At 43.7% G+C, this 18,776-nt stretch overlaps 7 protein-coding genes across 11 annotated transcripts; 3 read left to right on the plus strand and 4 right to left on the minus strand.

Moving 5' to 3' along the window:
• Positions 1 to 86: 86 nt before the first annotated feature.
• LOC111074775 (E3 ubiquitin-protein ligase Iruka) lies at positions 87 to 1,595 on the minus strand. The gene has a single exon (XM_022367714.2). It carries the CDS (start codon positions 1,315 to 1,317, stop codon positions 211 to 213), a length of 1,107 nt encoding a protein of 368 aa, XP_022223406.1. The 5' UTR covers positions 1,318 to 1,595; the 3' UTR covers positions 87 to 210.
• A 256-nt stretch (positions 1,596 to 1,851) lies between these two features.
• LOC111074808 (proteasome subunit beta type-3) lies at positions 1,852 to 2,671 on the plus strand. The gene has a single exon (XM_022367764.2). It carries the CDS (start codon positions 1,962 to 1,964, stop codon positions 2,577 to 2,579), a length of 618 nt encoding a protein of 205 aa, XP_022223456.1. The 5' UTR covers positions 1,852 to 1,961; the 3' UTR covers positions 2,580 to 2,671.
• Positions 2,632 to 3,919, minus strand: LOC111074786 (MYG1 exonuclease). 2 transcript variants are annotated; one of them, XM_022367726.2, is made up of 3 exons: positions 3,860 to 3,919; positions 3,488 to 3,797; positions 2,632 to 3,431 (listed from the first exon to the last, which is right to left on the minus strand). In XM_022367726.2, the coding sequence occupies exons 1-3, from the start codon at positions 3,894 to 3,896 to the stop codon at positions 2,693 to 2,695; spliced, it is 1,086 nt and encodes a 361-aa protein (XP_022223418.1). In that variant the 5' UTR covers positions 3,897 to 3,919; the 3' UTR covers positions 2,632 to 2,692. The 2 variants fall into 2 exon arrangements, with proteins under 2 accessions (XP_022223418.1, XP_041451051.1); XM_041595117.1 differs by having other exon boundaries at positions 3,488 to 3,905.
• Positions 3,920 to 4,588: 669 nt separating this feature from the next.
• On the plus strand, positions 4,589 to 13,664 carry LOC111074691 (facilitated trehalose transporter Tret1). Of its 4 annotated transcripts, none has more exons than XM_022367596.2 (8): positions 7,072 to 7,229; positions 8,655 to 8,918; positions 9,035 to 9,174; positions 9,723 to 9,839; positions 9,902 to 9,987; positions 10,204 to 10,320; positions 11,899 to 13,260; positions 13,319 to 13,664. In XM_022367596.2, the coding sequence occupies exons 2-8, from the start codon at positions 8,878 to 8,880 to the stop codon at positions 13,589 to 13,591; spliced, it is 2,136 nt and encodes a 711-aa protein (XP_022223288.2). In that variant the 5' UTR covers positions 7,072 to 7,229; positions 8,655 to 8,877; the 3' UTR covers positions 13,592 to 13,664. The 4 variants fall into 4 exon arrangements, with proteins under 4 accessions (XP_022223274.2, XP_022223288.2, XP_022223313.2 ...); XM_022367621.2 differs by having other exon boundaries at positions 8,723 to 8,918; XM_022367628.2 differs by having other exon boundaries at positions 7,072 to 7,194; positions 8,723 to 8,918.
• LOC111074800 (antigen 5 like allergen Cul n 1) lies at positions 10,387 to 11,460 on the minus strand. Its single transcript, XM_022367751.2, has 2 exons — positions 11,253 to 11,460; positions 10,387 to 11,176 (listed from the first exon to the last, which is right to left on the minus strand). Exons 1-2 carry the CDS (start codon positions 11,448 to 11,450, stop codon positions 10,607 to 10,609), a joined length of 768 nt encoding a protein of 255 aa, XP_022223443.2. The 5' UTR covers positions 11,451 to 11,460; the 3' UTR covers positions 10,387 to 10,606.
• Positions 13,665 to 13,710: 46 nt separating the features above from the next.
• LOC111074794 (WD repeat domain phosphoinositide-interacting protein 3) lies at positions 13,711 to 15,339 on the minus strand. Its single transcript, XM_022367738.2, has 4 exons — positions 15,155 to 15,339; positions 14,952 to 15,038; positions 14,094 to 14,855; positions 13,711 to 14,014 (listed from the first exon to the last, which is right to left on the minus strand). Exons 1-4 carry the CDS (start codon positions 15,219 to 15,221, stop codon positions 13,908 to 13,910), a joined length of 1,023 nt encoding a protein of 340 aa, XP_022223430.1. The 5' UTR covers positions 15,222 to 15,339; the 3' UTR covers positions 13,711 to 13,907.
• A 309-nt stretch (positions 15,340 to 15,648) lies between these two features.
• Positions 15,649 to 18,612, plus strand: LOC111074732 (zinc finger protein 397). The gene is made up of 4 exons (XM_022367649.2): positions 15,649 to 15,946; positions 16,004 to 16,940; positions 17,001 to 17,048; positions 17,116 to 18,612. The coding sequence occupies exons 1-4, from the start codon at positions 15,758 to 15,760 to the stop codon at positions 18,057 to 18,059; spliced, it is 2,118 nt and encodes a 705-aa protein (XP_022223341.2). The 5' UTR covers positions 15,649 to 15,757; the 3' UTR covers positions 18,060 to 18,612.
• The last annotated feature ends 164 nt before the right edge of the window (positions 18,613 to 18,776 follow it).

An 18,776-nucleotide genomic window follows, 5' to 3' on the forward strand; every position in this document is an offset into this window, starting at 1 on the left:
AATTTTGTTCCGTGTTGTTTATTACAAATTCGTTATTTTGAATAACAGCAAAAATTAAGCGTGTGAGGGAAAAACTATATTTAATACATGTATGCATTAGTTTAATTTTATTTAAGGGCTACACTTCTTGAGCCAGTGCCAGAGAGATTTGGCCTAATTTTGAATATCAATATACGCATCCTTCCTACCGTTTGCATTTCGTGTTTTTAGCTAGTCCAGAAACATATTGTCGTCATCAAAGGTAAATACATTGTTGCGTGCCGGGGCACGCTCACTGGGCGAGGGACTTTCGGGCGAATCGATAGTGCTGGCTGCGGTTGAGTTGCCAGTGCCTGTTCCAATGGTGGAGCTGCTGGCCCGCGCGCCATTTCGCTGGGCGGGAAATCCGTCGAGCATGACTAGTTGTTCCTCATCGACATCGTGGGCGTCATTCGCCAACGATTTGCGGCAAATGGGGCAAGTACTGTGCAGATTTAGCCACGGCACAATACAATTCTCGTGGTACAGATGCGAGCACGGCAGCTTGCGAACGGTCTCATCCATTTTGAAGTCATCCCAGCATATCGAACATTGCATCTTTTTCTCTACCTCTTCAGAGGTAATCTGCACATTTGGTATTTCATTGATGCGATTGCTCGACAGTGGCGGAGGGCCGGAGGTCTCCATTTGGTTGAGCATCTGGGTGACAATCGTGTCCAATCCCTCGCGTCCCCATGCATAGTCGCCGGGGTTGCCCATGAAAAACATGTGCGAATTGCCGGGCACACCGCCCCCGGGTCCAGTCACAAACTCTGCAGTGGCGCCGGCCAAGGGCAGGCTTTGCAGAAAGTCAAACAGCACGTTGTCCAGGCGATCCAGATTGGCCGGACGCACACGTCCGCCGGCGGTCAGTCCGGCACTGGATGCCGCACTCAGGGGTGTGTATCCTCCCACGTGTAGCACATTAGCCTGTCGACGATTTGGCTCAATGGTGATCTCCAAATTGGGCACATTACGCATGTTCAACAGCGAGACAATATCGTTCCGTAAAGCCTCCACATTCGACTGCGATCCGCTGGACGAGCTGCCGCGACTCAATGTGTCGTTGGAGCCCGAAGAGGCACTACCACTGCTGCCCGCCCGTGCACTGGTTGTGGCGCCGCCTGCTGTTGGGGCCACCAGCTCAGGAGCGTTTGCCGGTAGCTCCTCAACAAAACCATTTGAGCACAGGGGACAGGTGAAGTCCGCGCTTGGAATGTTAATCTCCACATTGCACATGTGGCAAAAGAAACGCTTCGGTTCGACAATGCGATCCGCCATACCCACTGCCTCTGCCATTTTTCGCTGTCGTCCTTTTTTCTTATTGTGCAAGCAGCAGAGCAGTCGGGTCGGGTCGGTAGATTTTTTCTTCAGGTAGATATTGTTGTTGTCCGTCTGCACAAGCTGACAGCCGTGCTGCCTGTGTGTGTTTTAGTTACGGCACGTGTTTCGTTTCACAGATAAGTACAATTTACGCACACTAGGCTCTACTCCAAACATTGAGTTTGACAATTTTGTGAATTTATTTAACTTTTCTAAAAATAAGGCCTTTTTGATCTGGTTCGCATATGCTCTGGAACCAGTTCGATAGTTTGTGCCGCTAATCGCACTTAAGTACCGATTTCTCGTTTAAGCTACCCTGTGCATCGATATAGACAATCCAAAGTCGCAGGTGTATGATTTTAATGCGTGAAACACAGAAAAATAGTCTCAATTTGCTTTAAATTTAGCCAAGTAGTAATATCCGACAAAAATTCCAGCCATTGTCGCAGTAAATTATCACCTACAAATATATTGTCAAAATATAAATATATCGATACATCAATATGTGCTCAAAACCCCAACTCTAGCAGAAACAAAAAGTCATCTTCAGGCGGCGTTTAGCATTTTTGGAAAAAATTTATAATTTCCAGCAAGTTAAATTAAACTAGAAGTAAAGCACAATGTCGATTTTAGCCTACAACGGTGGCTGTGTTGTGGCCATGCGCGGCAAGGACTGCGTGGCCATTGCGACGGATCATCGCTTCGGTGTCCAGGCCCAAACCATTTCGACGGACTTCAAGAAGGTGTTCCACATTGCCCCACGTATGTTTCTGGGGCTCACTGGACTGCAGACAGATATTCTCACTGTGCGCGATCGTCTGATGTTCCGCAAGAATCTGTACGAGACACGCGAGAACCGTGAAATGGCACCCAAGCCATTTTCCGCTATGCTCTCCAGTTTCCTCTACGAGCACCGTTTTGGACCGTACTTCATCGAGCCCGTGGTGGCTGGCCTCGATCCCAAGACACTGAAGCCCTTTGTTTGCAACATGGATCTGATTGGCTGCCCCAACGAGCCCGATGACTTTGTTGTGGCTGGAACTTGCGCCGAGCAACTGTACGGCATGTGCGAGACTCTCTGGAAGCCAGACCTGGAGCCAGACCAGCTGTTCGAGGTGATTGCCCAGTCAATGATGAACGCCTTCGACCGCGATGCCATGAGTGGTTGGGGTGCCACCGTCTACATAATCGAAAAAAACAAGATCACAGAGCGCTCTCTGAAGACCCGCATGGACTAAATGGTGACTGGGCAGTTCTTTTGGTTATTTTGTAGACAACAGCAACGGAAACATACATTTTATACAAATAAAATTTGTTTAGGTACACAAAATATGCTTTTTAATAGTATTTATCATTTATCTTTCCACTCGAGAGACTTCTTGGCCAGGGCCATGGCCGCCTCCTTTGTCTTGGCCCCACCAATGAATCCGCTGTGGTGGACAAATATGAGATCTTTGATCCCTGCCAATTCGCTGAGCTCTTCATCGCGCTTGCCTCTCCAGGGGGTGGGAAGAAACTTGCTTCCCAAAAAGCTACCGGGACTCAGTGGCACTCCAGCCACTCGCCAGCCGGTACCGTCAGAGAAAATAATCAACTTTGGCACGCCTTCCACATGGTACTCCTTTTCCAGATCGATTAAATGAGCCTTCCAGGGGCAGAAAGTGTCCAATAAGAGAATCTCTCCGGTAGGGTAGATACTCTTTGCCTCTTTCAGAGCATCGCGCACATGGTCCCTGGCCGCAATCCAAGAGCAGGCCACCTCCAAAACGTTCTCCACAAACTCTTTGCCAGCTAGATCCATAGCCTGCTTAAAACGCTGTTCGATATCGACTCCCGTGTCCTGCCATGAGGGATTCAGCCGGCCCACACGTGCCGACAGATGACTGCTTATCCTATAGCGTGGCTCGCCGCCATCAAACATATTCACGCCATTATCAATGGCGTCCAGTTCGATGATGAAATTCCTATAGATCTGCACAAAGGCCAGTTGCAGATTCTCTGGCGACAGCTGGACATTACGCTCACGTTTCAGGACACTCTCGATGACCCGCTCGCCGTAGTGGCTATAGACCAGGCCAGCGCTGCTTAGCCTGCAATGGATTGCACTACATGTAAGATTGAATGGTCTCGATTTGTCAGTGCTTACCGAATGTTGAAGTCCTTGGAGACCTCTGGGCGCAGCATGTTGAATGTCTCTTTGAATGTCTCCTGGTGATGATCGTACCATTTCTTGGCATGATCGTACACGCTGCCCACATCCACTATGATGTCACACTTTTCCCTCAATGCCTTCTCGTCACGACTGCGAAAGATCTCCGCATTCTCGTATTCAGGCAATTGCTTCAGCATAAAGCACGCTACAACTTCATCACAGTGGAAGGTGCCGCTGTGTGTTCCAATCCAAACGGGAGATGGGCGTTTCGGAGGAGAAGCATCATCCATTCTGGTTATTTGTCCTGCGCAAAGTAACTATTTAGTGGGTTTAATTCACTCAAAATCAAGTTTAATTGAAACGCACGAAAAATTAGCCGAAAACGCGGTAAAAATCTGGCCATCAGTGTGACCGCGGACTTATCAATCAAATATACCGTCTGACCCGCAAAAATGTGCCTGAATATTCCATCACATTTTTATAATATCATATCCGATATATACCGGTATACCGTTAATATATTTGAGTTCTGATGCGTGAGACGGGTCACGGGGTGTCTGGGTGTTCTCTCCACAGATACCGTTTCTTTGTATGAACTGGCACATCTATATACTGTATCCCGAAAAGTATATAATCTTCCGTCAACGGTCACCCTGCTGGTCAATGAGAGATGAGCCAACGAAGCGAGTGTAGCGAATACGTTGCGATATCTCACGAGCAAAATATCACAGAGTGCCACCTCTGGAAACCGTTGTTTTTCGAACGTTACATTTGAAAATGTTTATATCGTGCAAGATCCAAAAGTTAAAATTTTTCGAAATGTTTAAGTGGAACAATTAAGGGCTGAACACGAAATAATTGTACCAAGCACTGCCAGCTTATTAGAAAACTCAGTCCACCACTCGTTTGCATGGGCGTGTTGATCAAGAAAATTAGCAAGTGTCGGTTAATTTGTTAAACAACAATTTATTGGAACACCATTCCGATATTCATGCAGGAAATCATAGGTCCGAAAGTGCTGAAAATTTCAGATCGGTTTAGTCAGCATCTTAAACCCAAGACCAACACATGGATATTGATTGGATAAGGCGAAATTCAACAAATTAATCAAGAAATAATGGCAGAAGCCCGTTTGCGCAGAAACATAAGTCGGCAAATACCCGCAATGTAAGATTTAAAGAGTAAAATAAACTATAAGTTGGGTATTAACATTGCTTAATATATTGTGGGAATTGTATAGATTAAAAACACATTATTGAACTGGGATTTGTGATGCGTGATGCGACTTATATAACCAGCTGCTGTTGCCTTAAGTTATTTAGATATTGTATTTCCGTTGATTGTGAGCTAGAAATGTGCAAAAAATAATTAAAACAAGCCCCAGTCAATTGTCTGTTCAAGTGTCTGTTGTTGCGTCTCTGTGAAACAAACATAAATCACTGCTGGCTGATGAGAACGATCACGTGTGCGCGAATACACAAAAAACCGTTTAATTCAAATTGTTACAAAGGCGAATTCATTCTCCACCTGTTTTTCCTCTCTCTCCCATGACCTTCGGGCGTACAGAAAGCTCGGAAATCGACAGCTTCAAAATACAAAACGGAAACGGCAGACAGCCAGCTCAAAACTAGTTTCCAATACACTTTTCCAATTGGCCAGACGAAACGCGGATTAAATTATAATGCACTTTGGATGACACCCAACGTCATACAGAGCGCGGGGGTACAGCTGTGGGGCAGGCTGTTTGTCGGCACTGCAGACATCCGCTTATCATGAGACACGCTTATCGTGAACGTGAACCCCAGCTTAATTCAAAAGTGTGTTCTTATCATTTCAATTTCGTTTGAAGTTCATTGCCATTGGGGAGGCAATACAAAGGTATAGCAAAGCGTATTTCCATAATTACCTTTGTAATTATATTTTCACGCCTATGAACAAATAAACAAACAACTCTAATAAACACCTTTTAGTAGGGGGTATTCAAGGGGTTCAGGGGCATATCGTATGATACGATAGATGTGTGGCACGCTCGTCTTTCTATCTATAAGAAAGTTTACAAATTTGAGCTTAAGACTACGTGCTAAGCCACTCTAAAACTTTGTATGTGAATAGTAAACAGAAGAAATATTCCATCTAACTGCCAGTTTCCATAACTTTAGAGCCTTATTTTGAATGTAGATTATTTTCCAGACCCATTTTGATTAAAAGGTATCTTTCGGTCGTCGCCCTGTAATATTTACGTTACGCTACGCCCATTTAACTTAAATTAGCGCCACATTTTTTTAGAAACAAATTGCTTAATAATTGTTCGCACAAATATGTGAGAAATGCTTGAACGCGACAAAACTCAGTTAAGGGCAATTATATAGAGTAGTGTAAGCAAAAACATATTAAATTTAAATGCGATGACTAGTATGTGCTTATACGCAGAATTCCATAAGCAAATCAACAAAAATGTTATTATGTAAATGTCTGTATTTCAATTGAAATTTATACATGAATTTGATTGGACTTAAGAGCTGAGCTGCTTTTATGCTCCGAAGAGATCAAAGAGACGAAGTGTTCTATTCATCTTAGACAGATGACATTATGCATTATGCAAGTATCTTCCGACTTGTACATGTACGAGTAGATGCATTATGCATATTCTTGTTTGAACCTGAACCTCAATCGGAATGCGAGAGCTGAACTTTAGTTGCCTCGTCGGGTATATCTGTCAACTGAGGGGTTGCTGCTGCTGCTGCTGCCTTGGCGGTTTAGCATTTGCGAAACAAATAAAGATTCAACAAAAATTATAAAATTCAGTAAATCGATTCCATTCTGCGTCGATGGGAAGACTTATTGTGTGTTGTGTCGTATGCCGCATTCAGGCGGTAACCGGTTTGTCGGCAGTTCAATTATTTTTCCTGCACACAACAACAAAAACAATAACAACGGCGGAATCAATGGAATATCTTTTAAGGTGTTTTTTTGTGTTTGCCGCTAAATCGATTACCAAATATCCAAGATTCGTATTGACACAAATGCCAAAGCGACAATGCACGGGAGCTTTAGCTTTGATTGTACCCTCTCCTCACCCACAAGTGCATGATGGTTTTGAGTAGATGATGGGTAGAGTCTTCCCATAAGTATCCGGTAATATGTCACAATAAATCTCCAATAGGCCACTCGGCATATAGAAGGAAGGAACATTTAACTATCTGTAGATATTCCATCAGCCATTGATACTCGTACTTATAGTTCCCACAAGACTTCTGATCAGTCCAGGGTAGCAAAAGCTGCTACCTTCCTTTTGTTTCCCACCTAGCTACCTACCCTTCTTTTCTTGTTTTTATTCTGCTCTGTTTTGTAAGCTCAGCTTAATGGAAAGCTCTCTCTCTCTCTCCCTCTCTCTGCTGTTAATCCGAGTATTGTTACCTACCTACTACTGTTTTTGTTGCTATTATTGTTACTCGTTGAATGTTGTTGCTGTTGTTGTGGCTGCTGTTACTCATACGTACTGTTGTAACGGAACCAACCGAAAGCAAGCAAGCACAATACTCGACCAAAGCTCGGTCTCGGCTTCAGTTTGTTTTGACCGCGCGACGCGCTCTGAAGCTACAAAAATCTTCTCCTCCGATCCAAAGCGAACCCCCGCGGATGTGGACGTAAAACAGAAAATAGTCATACTTGTATACTTAACGCTTAACTTATTCTCTCAAGTGCGTGGCGAAAAAGGCTTTAAATTTAGCCAAAAGTAAAAAATTAAAAAAACCCTTTAAATGAATATTCATAAATGTGCGGTGTGGCATTAGTGGCATTGATTACTTAGCTGCCTCTGCAGTGATGTGATTCAACTTCAGTTCCATGCACGCGACTCCGTTGGCAATGCAATCAGAGGCCCCTCCACAGCCCACACAACCCCACCTTATGTGTTACCCTTTTGCGGCATATGGCTACAAGTCTACGGTTGCCAGTTCTTGGCCATTTTTGCATTAAGAATCTTTAATTGCAAAATACAAGTGCCTTTGTTTGTAGGCCAGGGGAACTGTTGCCAAATATTTGTTCTATAAATCCATAAAATAATTAAACAGACAAGAACTCAAACAAAAACTCCAATAAAAATAGCAATTATAATAAACGAAAGTATATACATATATCAGCAAAAGAACATTGAGATAGGGCATTATTGTTTACAACTCTGATCGGTCTGTATTTGTTTACGGTTTTTCGATTCATATATGATATATATAATATATACACCCCCTTGGAATGGAATCTGCTCAGTGTGTTACAAGGTTTCATCTCAAACGGTTCCCACTGAAGATCTGCCAAAAATTCAGTGTCTGCTGAGCGTGTGACTGACTGCATTAAGCGGATCGGTTCATATTAGATATTCAAATCTACTAATGTTTTAGTGTGGTTTTAGGTGCGCCTGATTAAATCATATCATATATCATACGATCTTTCTTTCGGTTCATCTGTGGCGATCAATATCTTAACCGGTTTAAGTGTGGCAATACGCATCTTATTGACGTATGATCTGCCACATCCAAAAAATGAAAAAAATAAAAACAAAAGAAAATAAACTCCAACTCTAACCACAGCAGGCACATGACATCTGAACTGGTTTTAAAAGCATCTTCAAGGTTTTACCTTTTTGTTTGTGGTCTGTTGTGTTATTTTGGCATACTTTGCCAAGTCACATGCAAAAGTTTTCGGAGGGAGCTCAAATGTCAATAAACTTTATACATAAAAGTGTTACAAAGATCTCTCTCCCTTTCTCTCTCTTGCAATGTACTGAGATACATTTATTCTGATATGCAAATTCTTGAATTCCCTGCGAAAAGTGAAAGAATAATATTACGCATAAATTTGATGTAATTTATTGTCAGATTTGTTTGAATTAAAACTGAATGCACTTCCACTTAAAAACCATTAGCGCCACACACAAAAGCCAATGTCATAACGAAACGTATGGACTCTCCTGTGAGTGTATAAGCCAGAAAAAGAAATTATTTCCAATACGCACATATAAACACGTAACATTCATTTGTGTACCCAAAAAAAAAAAATCTTTAAGCATTCCCCCAACCGCATAATAAGCAAAAGAAAGCAACAGCCGATCGATGGCACCACTACGAATATTCAATTAAAAGGTCTTTTGTGTTCATTCGAAAAGATTTTTGTTGCCACTTAGCACTCGCTTTGGAGTCTCTCTTACTCATAAGTAAACATAATGATACACAGATGATGATGGGCTTATAATTTCCAACTAAATGATCGCTAGACAGCAGTGAAGTGAAAACGTACAGCAAACACAATTCAAACAGAAAATCCAGAAGCAAACAAACACCTGATCAAACACAGCGGAGCTAAAGGCGGCGCATCAAGTATACGCCACCATGTCCAATGGCAAGGCTGCTGCCGCAGCTGAGAAAAATGGGTAAAAAATTACAGTGCATTCTCTCATTCCCCCCGCGCAGAACAATTTAAGCTTAAACAATAACCCAATAGTTAATTGCTAACTGAAATTAAATACATAACATTTTCTGTTTGTAGCTCATTGAACGATCGGCCATTGTTCATGCAAAATGGCAATGGGGGACGTCTGGCCCCCGTAAACGATGTGGAAGTCAGCAACTTCCGACGCGCCCTGCCACAGTTTTTAGCTGTTAGTATTAAGAACATATTGCTATTCGGTAAATAAAATTTCAAACTCTGTTTATTTATGATATTTAAAGGGAATGAAATTAATTTGCTAGAGAAATTGATTGAAGATTCGATTTGATAGACGTAAATATGGTTATTGCATGTAATAATTATCGAAACTTGTTAGGTATACTACGAGCGTGTCGGCATATTGCTGGAATTTCCATAAAATATATTTTTTAAATGCCATATGGGATAAATTTGCATTTAAATCTTATTAATTTGGCAGGTTTAACATACCTAAAATTGAGTCTCATTAGCAAGTGTTTAATTAGGTGATTTTTATGTATAGTTAAATATTCCATAAATAAAATTTTGCATTTGATTTTAGTTAAAATTTTCATAAATTTATAATTTTACCAACAAAATTAAAAATATTTCTAGATTTAAATCCAAAAAAATTGTGAAGTTGCAGCATTCACCAGCAGATCCCCCAATAATCTCCAAAATATGCTCCCTAAACTTAATTTCGTTCCCTAAAAACATAACAAAATTTTGTATCGATCCTATGATGCATTTTATTTATTTATATCTACAGGCTATGGCATGACTTTGGGCTTCCCCACAATTGTGATACCTGCCATCCAAGGAGGCGAGGGCCGCAGCGAAACAAACAGTGATATAATCCTCAACAAAGACGAGATATCCTGGTTCAGTAGGTCACAAACATTGAGCTTGACTTTCCTGGTTTACTGATCTCCGTTTGACTTCTTCAAGGTTCCATTAATCTGATATGCGTGCCGCTGGGCTGCCTGTTCTCTGGCGTGCTAACACAGCCGCTGGGCAAGCGACGTGCAATGCAGGTAATCCATTATCTATAACCCACTTAGATGCAATCATCCTCATCATCACCTCTTACCCATGATCATGATGCTCCCTCCTTCTCGGATTACCAAATCACATGGAACATGGAACATTGACACACTGATCCGAAATCGGAGCTGCGTGACATCTACTGACTTTTGTTGTGTAATTATGTTGAGTCGTTATTCCAATGCTTGTGTTGTTGTTTTTTGCAGTTTGTCAACCTGCCCATACTGGCGGCCTGGCTAATGTTTCACTTTGCAACGCGCACGGAGCATCTGTATGCGGCTTTATGCCTCGCTGGTCTCGGCGGTGGATTAATGGAGGCGCCAGTAAGTGTATACCCCAACCACAACAACAAAAACATGTTAATTAATTGCTCTGAAAACACGTGGCTATAATATGTGCTCTCGTCATCATTGTTTGATTTATTGTATCTTTTGTTTGAGCAAAAAATTTGCATATTTCTAGCGAAAAAGGGATTCACATTTTCCCCCAAAAGATTCAACATTGATTTAGGTGTGAAAAAAGATTACAATGAGATAAAATACAATGGAAAAAGGTGCAATGCATTGAATGGAGAATATAGTAGAGGGGGACAGCCAGAATGATAGACATTTAATTTTTAGGCTTGGTTAAAGTTACATTGACTGGATATGGGCTGGTAAAAAAGAGCCGCTTTCCCGGTTTAACTTTATCGTTATAGATACACGTGACAAAGCGTTTCGATCCACTGTTCAGCATGCCGCAGCCGACCTTGTCGGCCCCTTTGTACACCATGTTGGCAAACAATCTCATTTTTCTGGTGGCATTTCTCGGAAAGCGTCTCACATCAATGGGCGTAATTTGTTTGTAATATAGGAACCATTTATATATAAAAAAGTACATGGCCTTGGCAGGATACTCCTCAAGATCCAAAAAGTCCGAATTCTCTGCCACATTGGGAAAGCGGAATGTGTTCACGCAGAATGAGTTCTCAAAATCCAGATTGCATTGATTGGTGATCCGCATCGCCATGACCGCCAGCTCATCGTCCCAACTGACCATTGGGATATTTCGCGCACGAGGCAGGCCATAAACTCCGCCATCGTTCAATCGGTTGCGTACCTTATTGTGTAGCTGGACAATATTTTTCTTGCACTTTTTGAGTTTCACGCCCTCGTGGCTTTTCCCACACTTGGGACCCCACTGGCAAGGCAACAGATATGTATTTTAAATTCACTTAACTGATGGATCATCGATCACCCGATATACAGATACTCACAAATTTCGTATCACAGGTAAGGTGGCGAACTTTCTTTGGGCAGAGCTGCGACATGCAATAGTTTGGCGAGCTTGTTGGCTTGGGAAACGATTTGCGAGCCACGTGAAAAGGCCATTTCGTCTTATAGGTAATGATTTCAACTGAAATAAAATAGAGTTTACTTAGCAGCAACAGCACAGCAATCCAAAAGATGTTCATTTTCAAACTAATGCAGAGATGAATATCACAGGGATCTCTTATGGATTTCGTTTAATTGCAATTTTATGGTTCTATAAATATTTAACTTGATTTCTTACGCTTTTAGAGGGTTGTTTTAGGAATTGGGGACCCAAACAATCCACACTTTATGGGAAAAAAGTTAGTTGCGTTGAACATAAAGTCTCTAAATGTTTTTCTAGTGCAGAAATAGTCAAGAAAAAAACCAATATTCATCTTCGATGCTATAGTTTTCCTTTTGCAACAATGGCATTGTCAATTGTGGTTTTTCGACCTTGACCAACTCCTTGAGAGCTTCAGCTGCCACTTGTGTCTTATGTTCGTGCCACTTGCTAATGCCATTGCAGCCGCCGTAGCAATTGCGAGATGCCAATCGCAGCCAACGCTTAATGTCACTCTGTGTAACGAGCAACCTTGATGCTTCTTTCAGGTGCTTACCTATGTAGCGGAGATCACAGAGCCCAAGTATCGTGGCATACTGTCAGCGCTGGGCACCACCTGTGTCATCACCGGTGTCTTCATACAGTTCATACTTGGCTCCCTGATGGACTGGAGGAGTGTGGCCGCGGTGAGTTCTGCCTTTCCAGTGATTACCATCGTCATGCTGTGCTTTGTCCCGGAGAGTCCTGTGTGGCTGATCAGGGAGCAGCGTTTCCGCGAGGCCGTCAAGTCGCTGCAGTGGCTGAGGGGCTGGGTGCCAGAGCACAAGATCGAGGCGGAATTTAATCAACTGTACGACGAGCTAATCACACAGAAGGCCATCGAACTCACAGCCGATGGAGTGCCAGTGGCAGGACAACGTCGCACTCTGGGTCAGCGTCTGCGAATGTGGCGCAAGAGAAGTTTCCTGGTGCCCTTCCTTTTGGTCTCGTTCGCCTTTTTCACGGGACACTTTTCGGGCAAGACGCCGCTGCAGACGTACGCCGTGCAGATCTTCCACACCCTCAAGGCACCGATGAATAAATACCATGCCACCATTCTGCTTGGTGTGGCCGAGATGTTGGCCACCATTCTGGGCGTAATACTCATCCATTTTACGGGCAAGCGACCGCTGGTGCTGGTCTCCACCGTGGGCACGGGCCTCTGCTTCTTGGGCACTGCCACCTATGCGCACTTTCTCAACGAAGTGCCCGGCTTCACGGTCAACAATGTGGTGGTGAATGCCTCATCGATTTTCCCCAAGGAGGGCATCCTCTCGCAGGCGAACATATCAAAGATCTTTGAGAACGAACAGCAGGCCATTCTACAGGATCAGATGGATCAGCTGACGACGCAGCTGCCAGAGATGTTCGAGACAACCACAATGTTTGATTCGGATTCGTGGAATCGCACCAAAAGGGAACTGGAGACCACCACCGATGGTGCGCCCATGGAGAGCACAATGTGGCCCGAGCCATCGAGCAGTCCGGAACCGCCAGCGATGCCCAGCAGCTCCACAAAGCCACCCATTGGTGAGGAGCTACTGCTGGCTGTGCCGAAGCAAGAGAAAAACTATCTCGTGTGGGTGCCACTCATTCTGCTGCTGCTCTCCGCCTTCTTCTCGCATCTGGGCATACGCATGTTGCCCTGGATCCTGATTGGTGAGGTCTTTCCCGCAGAAATACGCAACAGCGCATCGGGTTTCGCTGGCGGAGTGGGCTACATCTTTGGTTTTCTGGCCAACAAACTGTTTCTGTGGATGCTAGCCACCTTGACGTTGCCCGGAACGTTTGCCTTTTATGCCACCGTTGCCTTTATAGGCACTGTGGTGCTGTATTACACGCTGCCGGAGACCGAAGGACGTACCCTGGGTGTAAGTACATGAATTATCCTACAGTTATATCGATTATAATGTTGCTCTGTTGTTATAGGAAATTGAGGCTCACTTCTCCAAGAAATCCGATATGAATTTACTACGCAAACAGCCGAAAACGAAGACGCCCATCAAAGATGCAATCCAGATGCCAGGCAATGCCATCAATGTGGACACAATGCAGAGTTTTCATGTGCCAATCACATCCCAGCAACAGTCCAAGATTATACATTTGCAGCAGAGTGACTTTACGCCCAGAGCGACACAGAATGGACGAAATGGGGCCACAAATCTGGCGTTTGAGGAGAGCAGCAATACCACACATCTGTGAACCACACATCCCTTCCAACATTCCAGTGATATTTCTGAGAAATAAATTTAAATATTTAGTTATATGTTTACACTATGATGGGCTTTGTTGTTTTTGTTTTTACACTCTCCATTCCAGCGTAAGAATTGAATTTCATGAAGCATTCAATCAATTTGTAACTACTCTTTTTTTATGTGAACTCGAGGACTTTTTTAACGTAATTTAAAGCATGCTTAAAAGTAATATTGTATAACACATTTCCGTAGAGAGATATATATGTATATATATATATAGATTTAATATAGATAGATGCAGCTACTTCTGAATGGTGCTCCCCCTATGTCTCATCGTCCTGCAGCTCAAGGAATTGTGTACAAATGTCGCGACTGCATTCGCCCTTGTTGTTGAATAGGAATTTATAATAATGTCCATCCGCACAAATGGCTGAATCGAACGAAAAAAGCAACCAGAACAAAGGGTAAATGGGAATCCAAGGAGAAAGGATTGATAAGAAGAAACTCACCAACAACCGAATTTGGATCGGCACCAAAGGCACATACACACCGCGGTCCCTGTGGTATGGAGAACTTCACGAAACTCCATTGACTTGAGAAATACTTGGGTATTATGGGTAGCGATGATTCGCGCGGCTTGTTATCCTCCAGATTGAAGACATGTATGGTGCCATGGTCCGAGGCAACGACAACCATGGTGGACTGGTGATTAAAGTTGATGCAAAATATATTTGCATGATTGCTGCCACGTCGCAGCTCCGAGACCTTCTTCCCATTCTCCGTATCGAAGATGCGTATGAGGGTGCCCTTCTCGCCGGCGGTGGCCAGACGTGTGCCCTGAAGATTCAGTGCAATGCAACTGATGGCCGCCTCGTGGGCAATCACCTCCAATGGGGCACGCTCCGTGTTGGCAAGATCCACGATCTGGACATGGCCAGTGCGTCGGCCGGGGAATGCGAGTAGGCTTTTATTGCTGTGGGGGCAGAGCACGCACAGCCCATTGGGATTGGCGCTGGTTTCGAAGACATGCAACTGCTGCGGCTGCTGGGTGAATGTAAATACCTTGATCACACCCTCCAGCACCACCACAATCCGATCCCGACGCAGTCGCACCGCACGAACCGCCTGATTGAAGTCCAACGATATGGCTGGTGATTTTTTCAAATCATCCCAAACGATCACTTTGTTTGGTGGATAGAGCGGCCGTATGCCGCCACCCACTAAGGCCAGATAATTGCAGCGAAAGAGCATTTCCACATGGCTGAGACCGCCTGAGAGACAATGAGTTGACAGTAAAATTGGATTAAACAGGGGGTCTTGTCGCATCGTTTCGTGGGAAATGAAATGCATTCAATGCATGTACATACCTTCGGGAAAGTATTGCCTTTCCTTTTCCTTCAGCGGATCGCAGTTGTAGACCCGAAAGCCCGTGTCCGTGGCACAGGCAAAACATCCTGCAACGCAATAGCAAATTTTTGTCGAAAATATTTATATTATATTATGTGGGTGCGTGTATGTGTGTGTGGAGGCGCTGACTGGCTCTGAGCTGGGGAATATGTAAACAACATACCTTGGTCCTGATTGAAGGCTGCGTAAAGCATCCCATTGCCGTACGGATTTTGCTCCGTCAGATTCATTGCGTTGGCTGTATGATGCTGATGCTGCAGTCGCCGTCTATTTGTCGTTTTAAGTTGGGCAGAAAATAATTATCAGCAGGAGGACGGTGCGTATAAAAACAATAGATCAGTGTTGGTAACCAGCTGGGGTTATATCGATCGGCTATCGGTATCACCACTAACCGTACACATTAATAGGCTGTTTACACTGCTTGCGTCTTTGCGTGCTGCCGGATAAGCTGTTTTTGCAGAATTCCAACATTTGGTTGCTTTCCAAACACATAAATTAGCTATTCTCATGACGCAATAGCCTGTGTCTGCCAGTGTAAGCTCTATTCTACGCCACTGCGTATATTCCGACATCGATAGCAAAACGCGCGGCAGTGCAAACAGGCTACAACAATATAGTATGGGCATTTACAACACTAGACATCTTTAATGTGATTTATTTGCTTTTCTGCTCATGAAAGCCAACAAAAACGCCACAGTACAGCTCAGATCGTGGGAATGAATGTATATCTAATATATATAAATATATGTAAGGCGATCGCAATACAATGGAGGTCTGCACAGATTTCATTAATTGGGGTAGGGGAAGCATCGAGGCGTGTCGCACCTGCGGAACATATTTTGACACCGACGATGGTCTGATTAAACCAATATTTGAACCGACGACCGGTGTCGAAGCTAAATCCGATGTTGGAATGGCCGAAATACTGAAAGAGATGGGCGCCTGGAATTTGTTGGTAAGTAAGCCATGGCCCTCTTTTATTCGGCTATAATCACAATTGTTGTTACAACAGGTAACAAAGGAGGACGGTCGTCCGCAGTACATGTGCATTTCCTGCATTGCCGAATTCCAGAGATTGTTGAAATTCAAGTGTAGCTGCCTCGAGACTCATGAGCAGTACGTGGGGCATCAGCTAACCAGTACTGGGATAAATATCAAAAAGGAACTCGACCACCAGTCGGAGGAGAAGTTCTGTGGCTTCATTTATCTGGACTCTGACGAGGAAGTGAGCGACGAAGATGGCAGTCGACGGGTCTCCGCTGCATTCGATATGCCACATGTGCCCATCAAGGAAGAGCACATGGCCCGAGTGCCGGCACAACAGAGTGAAATGAAATTTGTGCCGCCACAACCGCAGGCACTGCTTCCTCCGCTTCCTCCGGTGGCTGTAAAAACAGAGGACGACTACGAGTTCAAGTTTCAGATTGCTCCCGAAGAAAAATTAGATCCAGATGCTGGTGGCATCCCCTATGCAAGTGCAAGCAATGCCAATGCCATGTCCTATGATAGTGGAGGCAATCCCAATGCCATATCATATGAAAATGAGAGCCAATCAAACGCCGCCATATCCTATGAGAATGAAAATGAGAGCGACGAAGAAGAAGTCGTCAAATTCACCTATGACGATGATGAAGATGCCACGACAATTCCCCAGCCTATAAAATCAACGTCTGTGCTCTGTAAGATCTGCTTCCACGAGTTCCCCAGTCAGGAGCTTCAACAGACGCACATGCAGCACATGCACCTTTTCAAGGATTGGGAGTGTCATCTCTGTGGCAAAAAGTTCATTAATTCCAAAGAGTCACTCATCAAGTTGCACATCAAATTTCACAAACTGCAGCGACGTTTGAAATGTCCGATTTGTGGCTTCTTTTGCAACTCAAAGGAAACCCTCAAGGAGCACAAACGAGCTGTGCACTCGCGCACCGTCTGCCAATATTGTGGCAAAGGTATGTGACATCCAAAACATTGATATAATCATCCTACTATTGCCATTCCTCTCATTGCAGTTATGAAACCCAATATGCTGCAGTCGCATATGATGAAGCACATGCATGGTAAGTGGCCTGGAATTAATTGTGCACTTTATTCCCTTAATTTTCTCATCTTTTGGTTTGTCTACAGAACGTGAAGCTGCGTTGGCCCAAAAGCTGACATCTGCAGAGAGTCCAGGTACTTCTGCTTCAGACCAGAGGCTGATGCCTGTTGAGTGTTTTGGTCCTATCTCTTCACCCAAAAAGAAGCTTAAAGTTGTGAACCATATACGTCCACCGGCTGCAGCTCAGAAACTGACAATTGTGGACCAGCCAGAGACCTCATCTGCAGGCCAGAAGCATGCCTTAATGCGAAGTCCAGTTCCGTTTTCTTCAATGCCTTCTGCTGAAAAGAAGCTTAAATTTGAGGAACTTACAGATGCTTCTCCCATCCAGAAGCAGCAGCAGCTGGATGAGGGACTTCCGGTGACCTTTTCTCCAATTACGCTGCATTCTCCAGTCCAGCAGCATCAGCAACTGCATTCTCCAGTCCAGCAGCAGCAGCAACTGCATTCTCCACTCGAGCAGCAGCAGCAACTGCATTCTCCATTCGAGCAGCAGCAGCAGAAGCTGCCAACCGAGGAACAGGAGCAGGAGGATCAGCACAAAACTGAAGACAGTCCACTAGTGAATTACTCTCCCGTAATGCCCATTTGTGTCATACAATGCGCATTCTGTAGCGATAATTTTGAGGAGGCCCAGCAACTGCAGGACCATGTGCTGGCCAAACACAAGGATATGAATAGTCCACCACCGAAAACCAAGCCACCACCGCTGCTTCGGCCCTCACCAAAAGCCATGGACATAGACATGGACACCGATGACACTTCCTCCCAATCGGATTCAACGATTTCTGCTAAGGAACGCTCCTCCACACTGGGTGTAAGCCAGAATAGCAGCTCTCGCAGCTACAATTCCTCCAACAACGATTCGTACAACAAATCCTATTGCAAGTGTCACATATGCGGCAAGCCATTCGATTTGAAAATCAAACTTAATCGACATCTCAAGCAGCACAACAAGGCGCCCTTCTAGGCGGATCTACGCCACGTTTTTTTTTGTGATTTTTCGTTGTTGAAATAGCAGCACATTCTGGATTGCATCCGTAATATATGTATTCTTATGCGTACGACTGGGTTCCAGTTATTATTGTTCACAATTCATATGCACAAATAACATCAGTTCTTCCTTAGGAAAATGCATTTGCCATGCTCTCATTTATGTACTGTTTAAGCTAATCGTAGTTTAAGCTAAGAATTAAAGTGGATAAATTAAAGATTTACATACATATATACTATATGTGGTACCATAGGCAATGATGCTAACGTTCATCATCAAAGCAAGGATTGTAGAAGGAATCCTTGAAGCAAATGGCTGGCCCCAATGGCCGTCAAGTAGTCCAGCAATAAATAAAGTTTAACGTTTCCACATGGAAATTTAAAAAACAAAATTCTGAATTAAAATCTTCTTTGAACAACAATTTAGAGCATTATTTGGTAAGATGCTCAAGTTCATATATGAATAAAAAATAAATGCGTTTTTTAAACAACTTTACGGCAGTTAATAAAAATGTTTGTTTTAAACAGTTCTTGAGGAATATTCAATATATTTTTTTTATATTTAAAACATTAGTATTTTCTGTAGAAGTCAGGGAGCTGGCTTTAGCCCGTGCAAGTCTACATGTCTACATAATAAAGGTTGAAAGTACAAAAATAAATTCAGAATTTTAAAATTAATTCTGAATCTATTTTT

The sequence above is a fragment of the Drosophila obscura genome, unplaced genomic scaffold (assembly GCF_018151105.1).
Source record: "Drosophila obscura isolate BZ-5 IFL unplaced genomic scaffold, ASM1815110v1 contig_4, whole genome shotgun sequence".
NCBI lineage: Eukaryota > Metazoa > Arthropoda > Insecta > Diptera > Drosophilidae > Drosophila > Drosophila obscura.

Bases quoted from the DNA above. Each gene is read 5' to 3' on its own strand.
- LOC111074800 (XM_022367751.2), bottom strand. From the start codon at position 11,450: ATGAACATCTTTTGGATTGCTGTGCTGTTGCTGCTAAGTAAACTCTAT. The intron at 11,177-11,252 runs GTGAGTATCTGT...TTGCCTTGCCAG, and splicing joins TTACCTGTGATACGAAATTT to TGGGGTCCCAAGTGTGGGAA.
- LOC111074794 (XM_022367738.2), bottom strand. From the start codon at position 15,221: ATGAATCTGACGGAGCAAAATCCGTACGGCAATGGGATGCTTTACGCA. The intron at 15,039-15,154 runs GTATGTTGTTTA...ATTGCGTTGCAG, and splicing joins AGCCTTCAATCAGGACCAAG to GATGTTTTGCCTGTGCCACG. The intron at 14,015-14,093 runs GTGAGTTTCTTC...CGTTCGATTCAG, and splicing joins CGATCCAAATTCGGTTGTTG to CCATTTGTGCGGATGGACAT.
- LOC111074691 (XM_022367582.2), top strand. From the start codon at position 4,611: ATGGCAGAAGCCCGTTTGCGCAGAAACATAAGTCGGCAAATACCCGCA. The intron at 10,321-11,898 runs GTAAGTGTATAC...TGCTTCTTTCAG, and splicing joins GTGGATTAATGGAGGCGCCA to GTGCTTACCTATGTAGCGGA. The intron at 13,261-13,318 runs GTAAGTACATGA...CTGTTGTTATAG, and splicing joins CCGAAGGACGTACCCTGGGT to GAAATTGAGGCTCACTTCTC.
- LOC111074808 (XM_022367764.2), top strand. From the start codon at position 1,962: ATGTCGATTTTAGCCTACAACGGTGGCTGTGTTGTGGCCATGCGCGGC.
- LOC111074732 (XM_022367649.2), top strand. From the start codon at position 15,758: ATGGAGGTCTGCACAGATTTCATTAATTGGGGTAGGGGAAGCATCGAG. The intron at 15,947-16,003 runs GTAAGTAAGCCA...TTGTTACAACAG, and splicing joins TGGGCGCCTGGAATTTGTTG to GTAACAAAGGAGGACGGTCG. The intron at 16,941-17,000 runs GTATGTGACATC...CTCTCATTGCAG, and splicing joins CTGCCAATATTGTGGCAAAG to TTATGAAACCCAATATGCTG.
- LOC111074786 (XM_022367726.2), bottom strand. From the start codon at position 3,896: ATGGCCAGATTTTTACCGCGTTTTCGGCTAATTTTTC. The intron at 3,798-3,859 runs GTGCGTTTCAAT...TACTTTGCGCAG, and splicing joins GCGTTTTCGGCTAATTTTTC to GACAAATAACCAGAATGGAT. The intron at 3,432-3,487 runs GTAAGCACTGAC...AATCCATTGCAG, and splicing joins TCCAAGGACTTCAACATTCG to GCTAAGCAGCGCTGGCCTGG.
- LOC111074775 (XM_022367714.2), bottom strand. From the start codon at position 1,317: ATGGCAGAGGCAGTGGGTATGGCGGATCGCATTGTCGAACCGAAGCGT.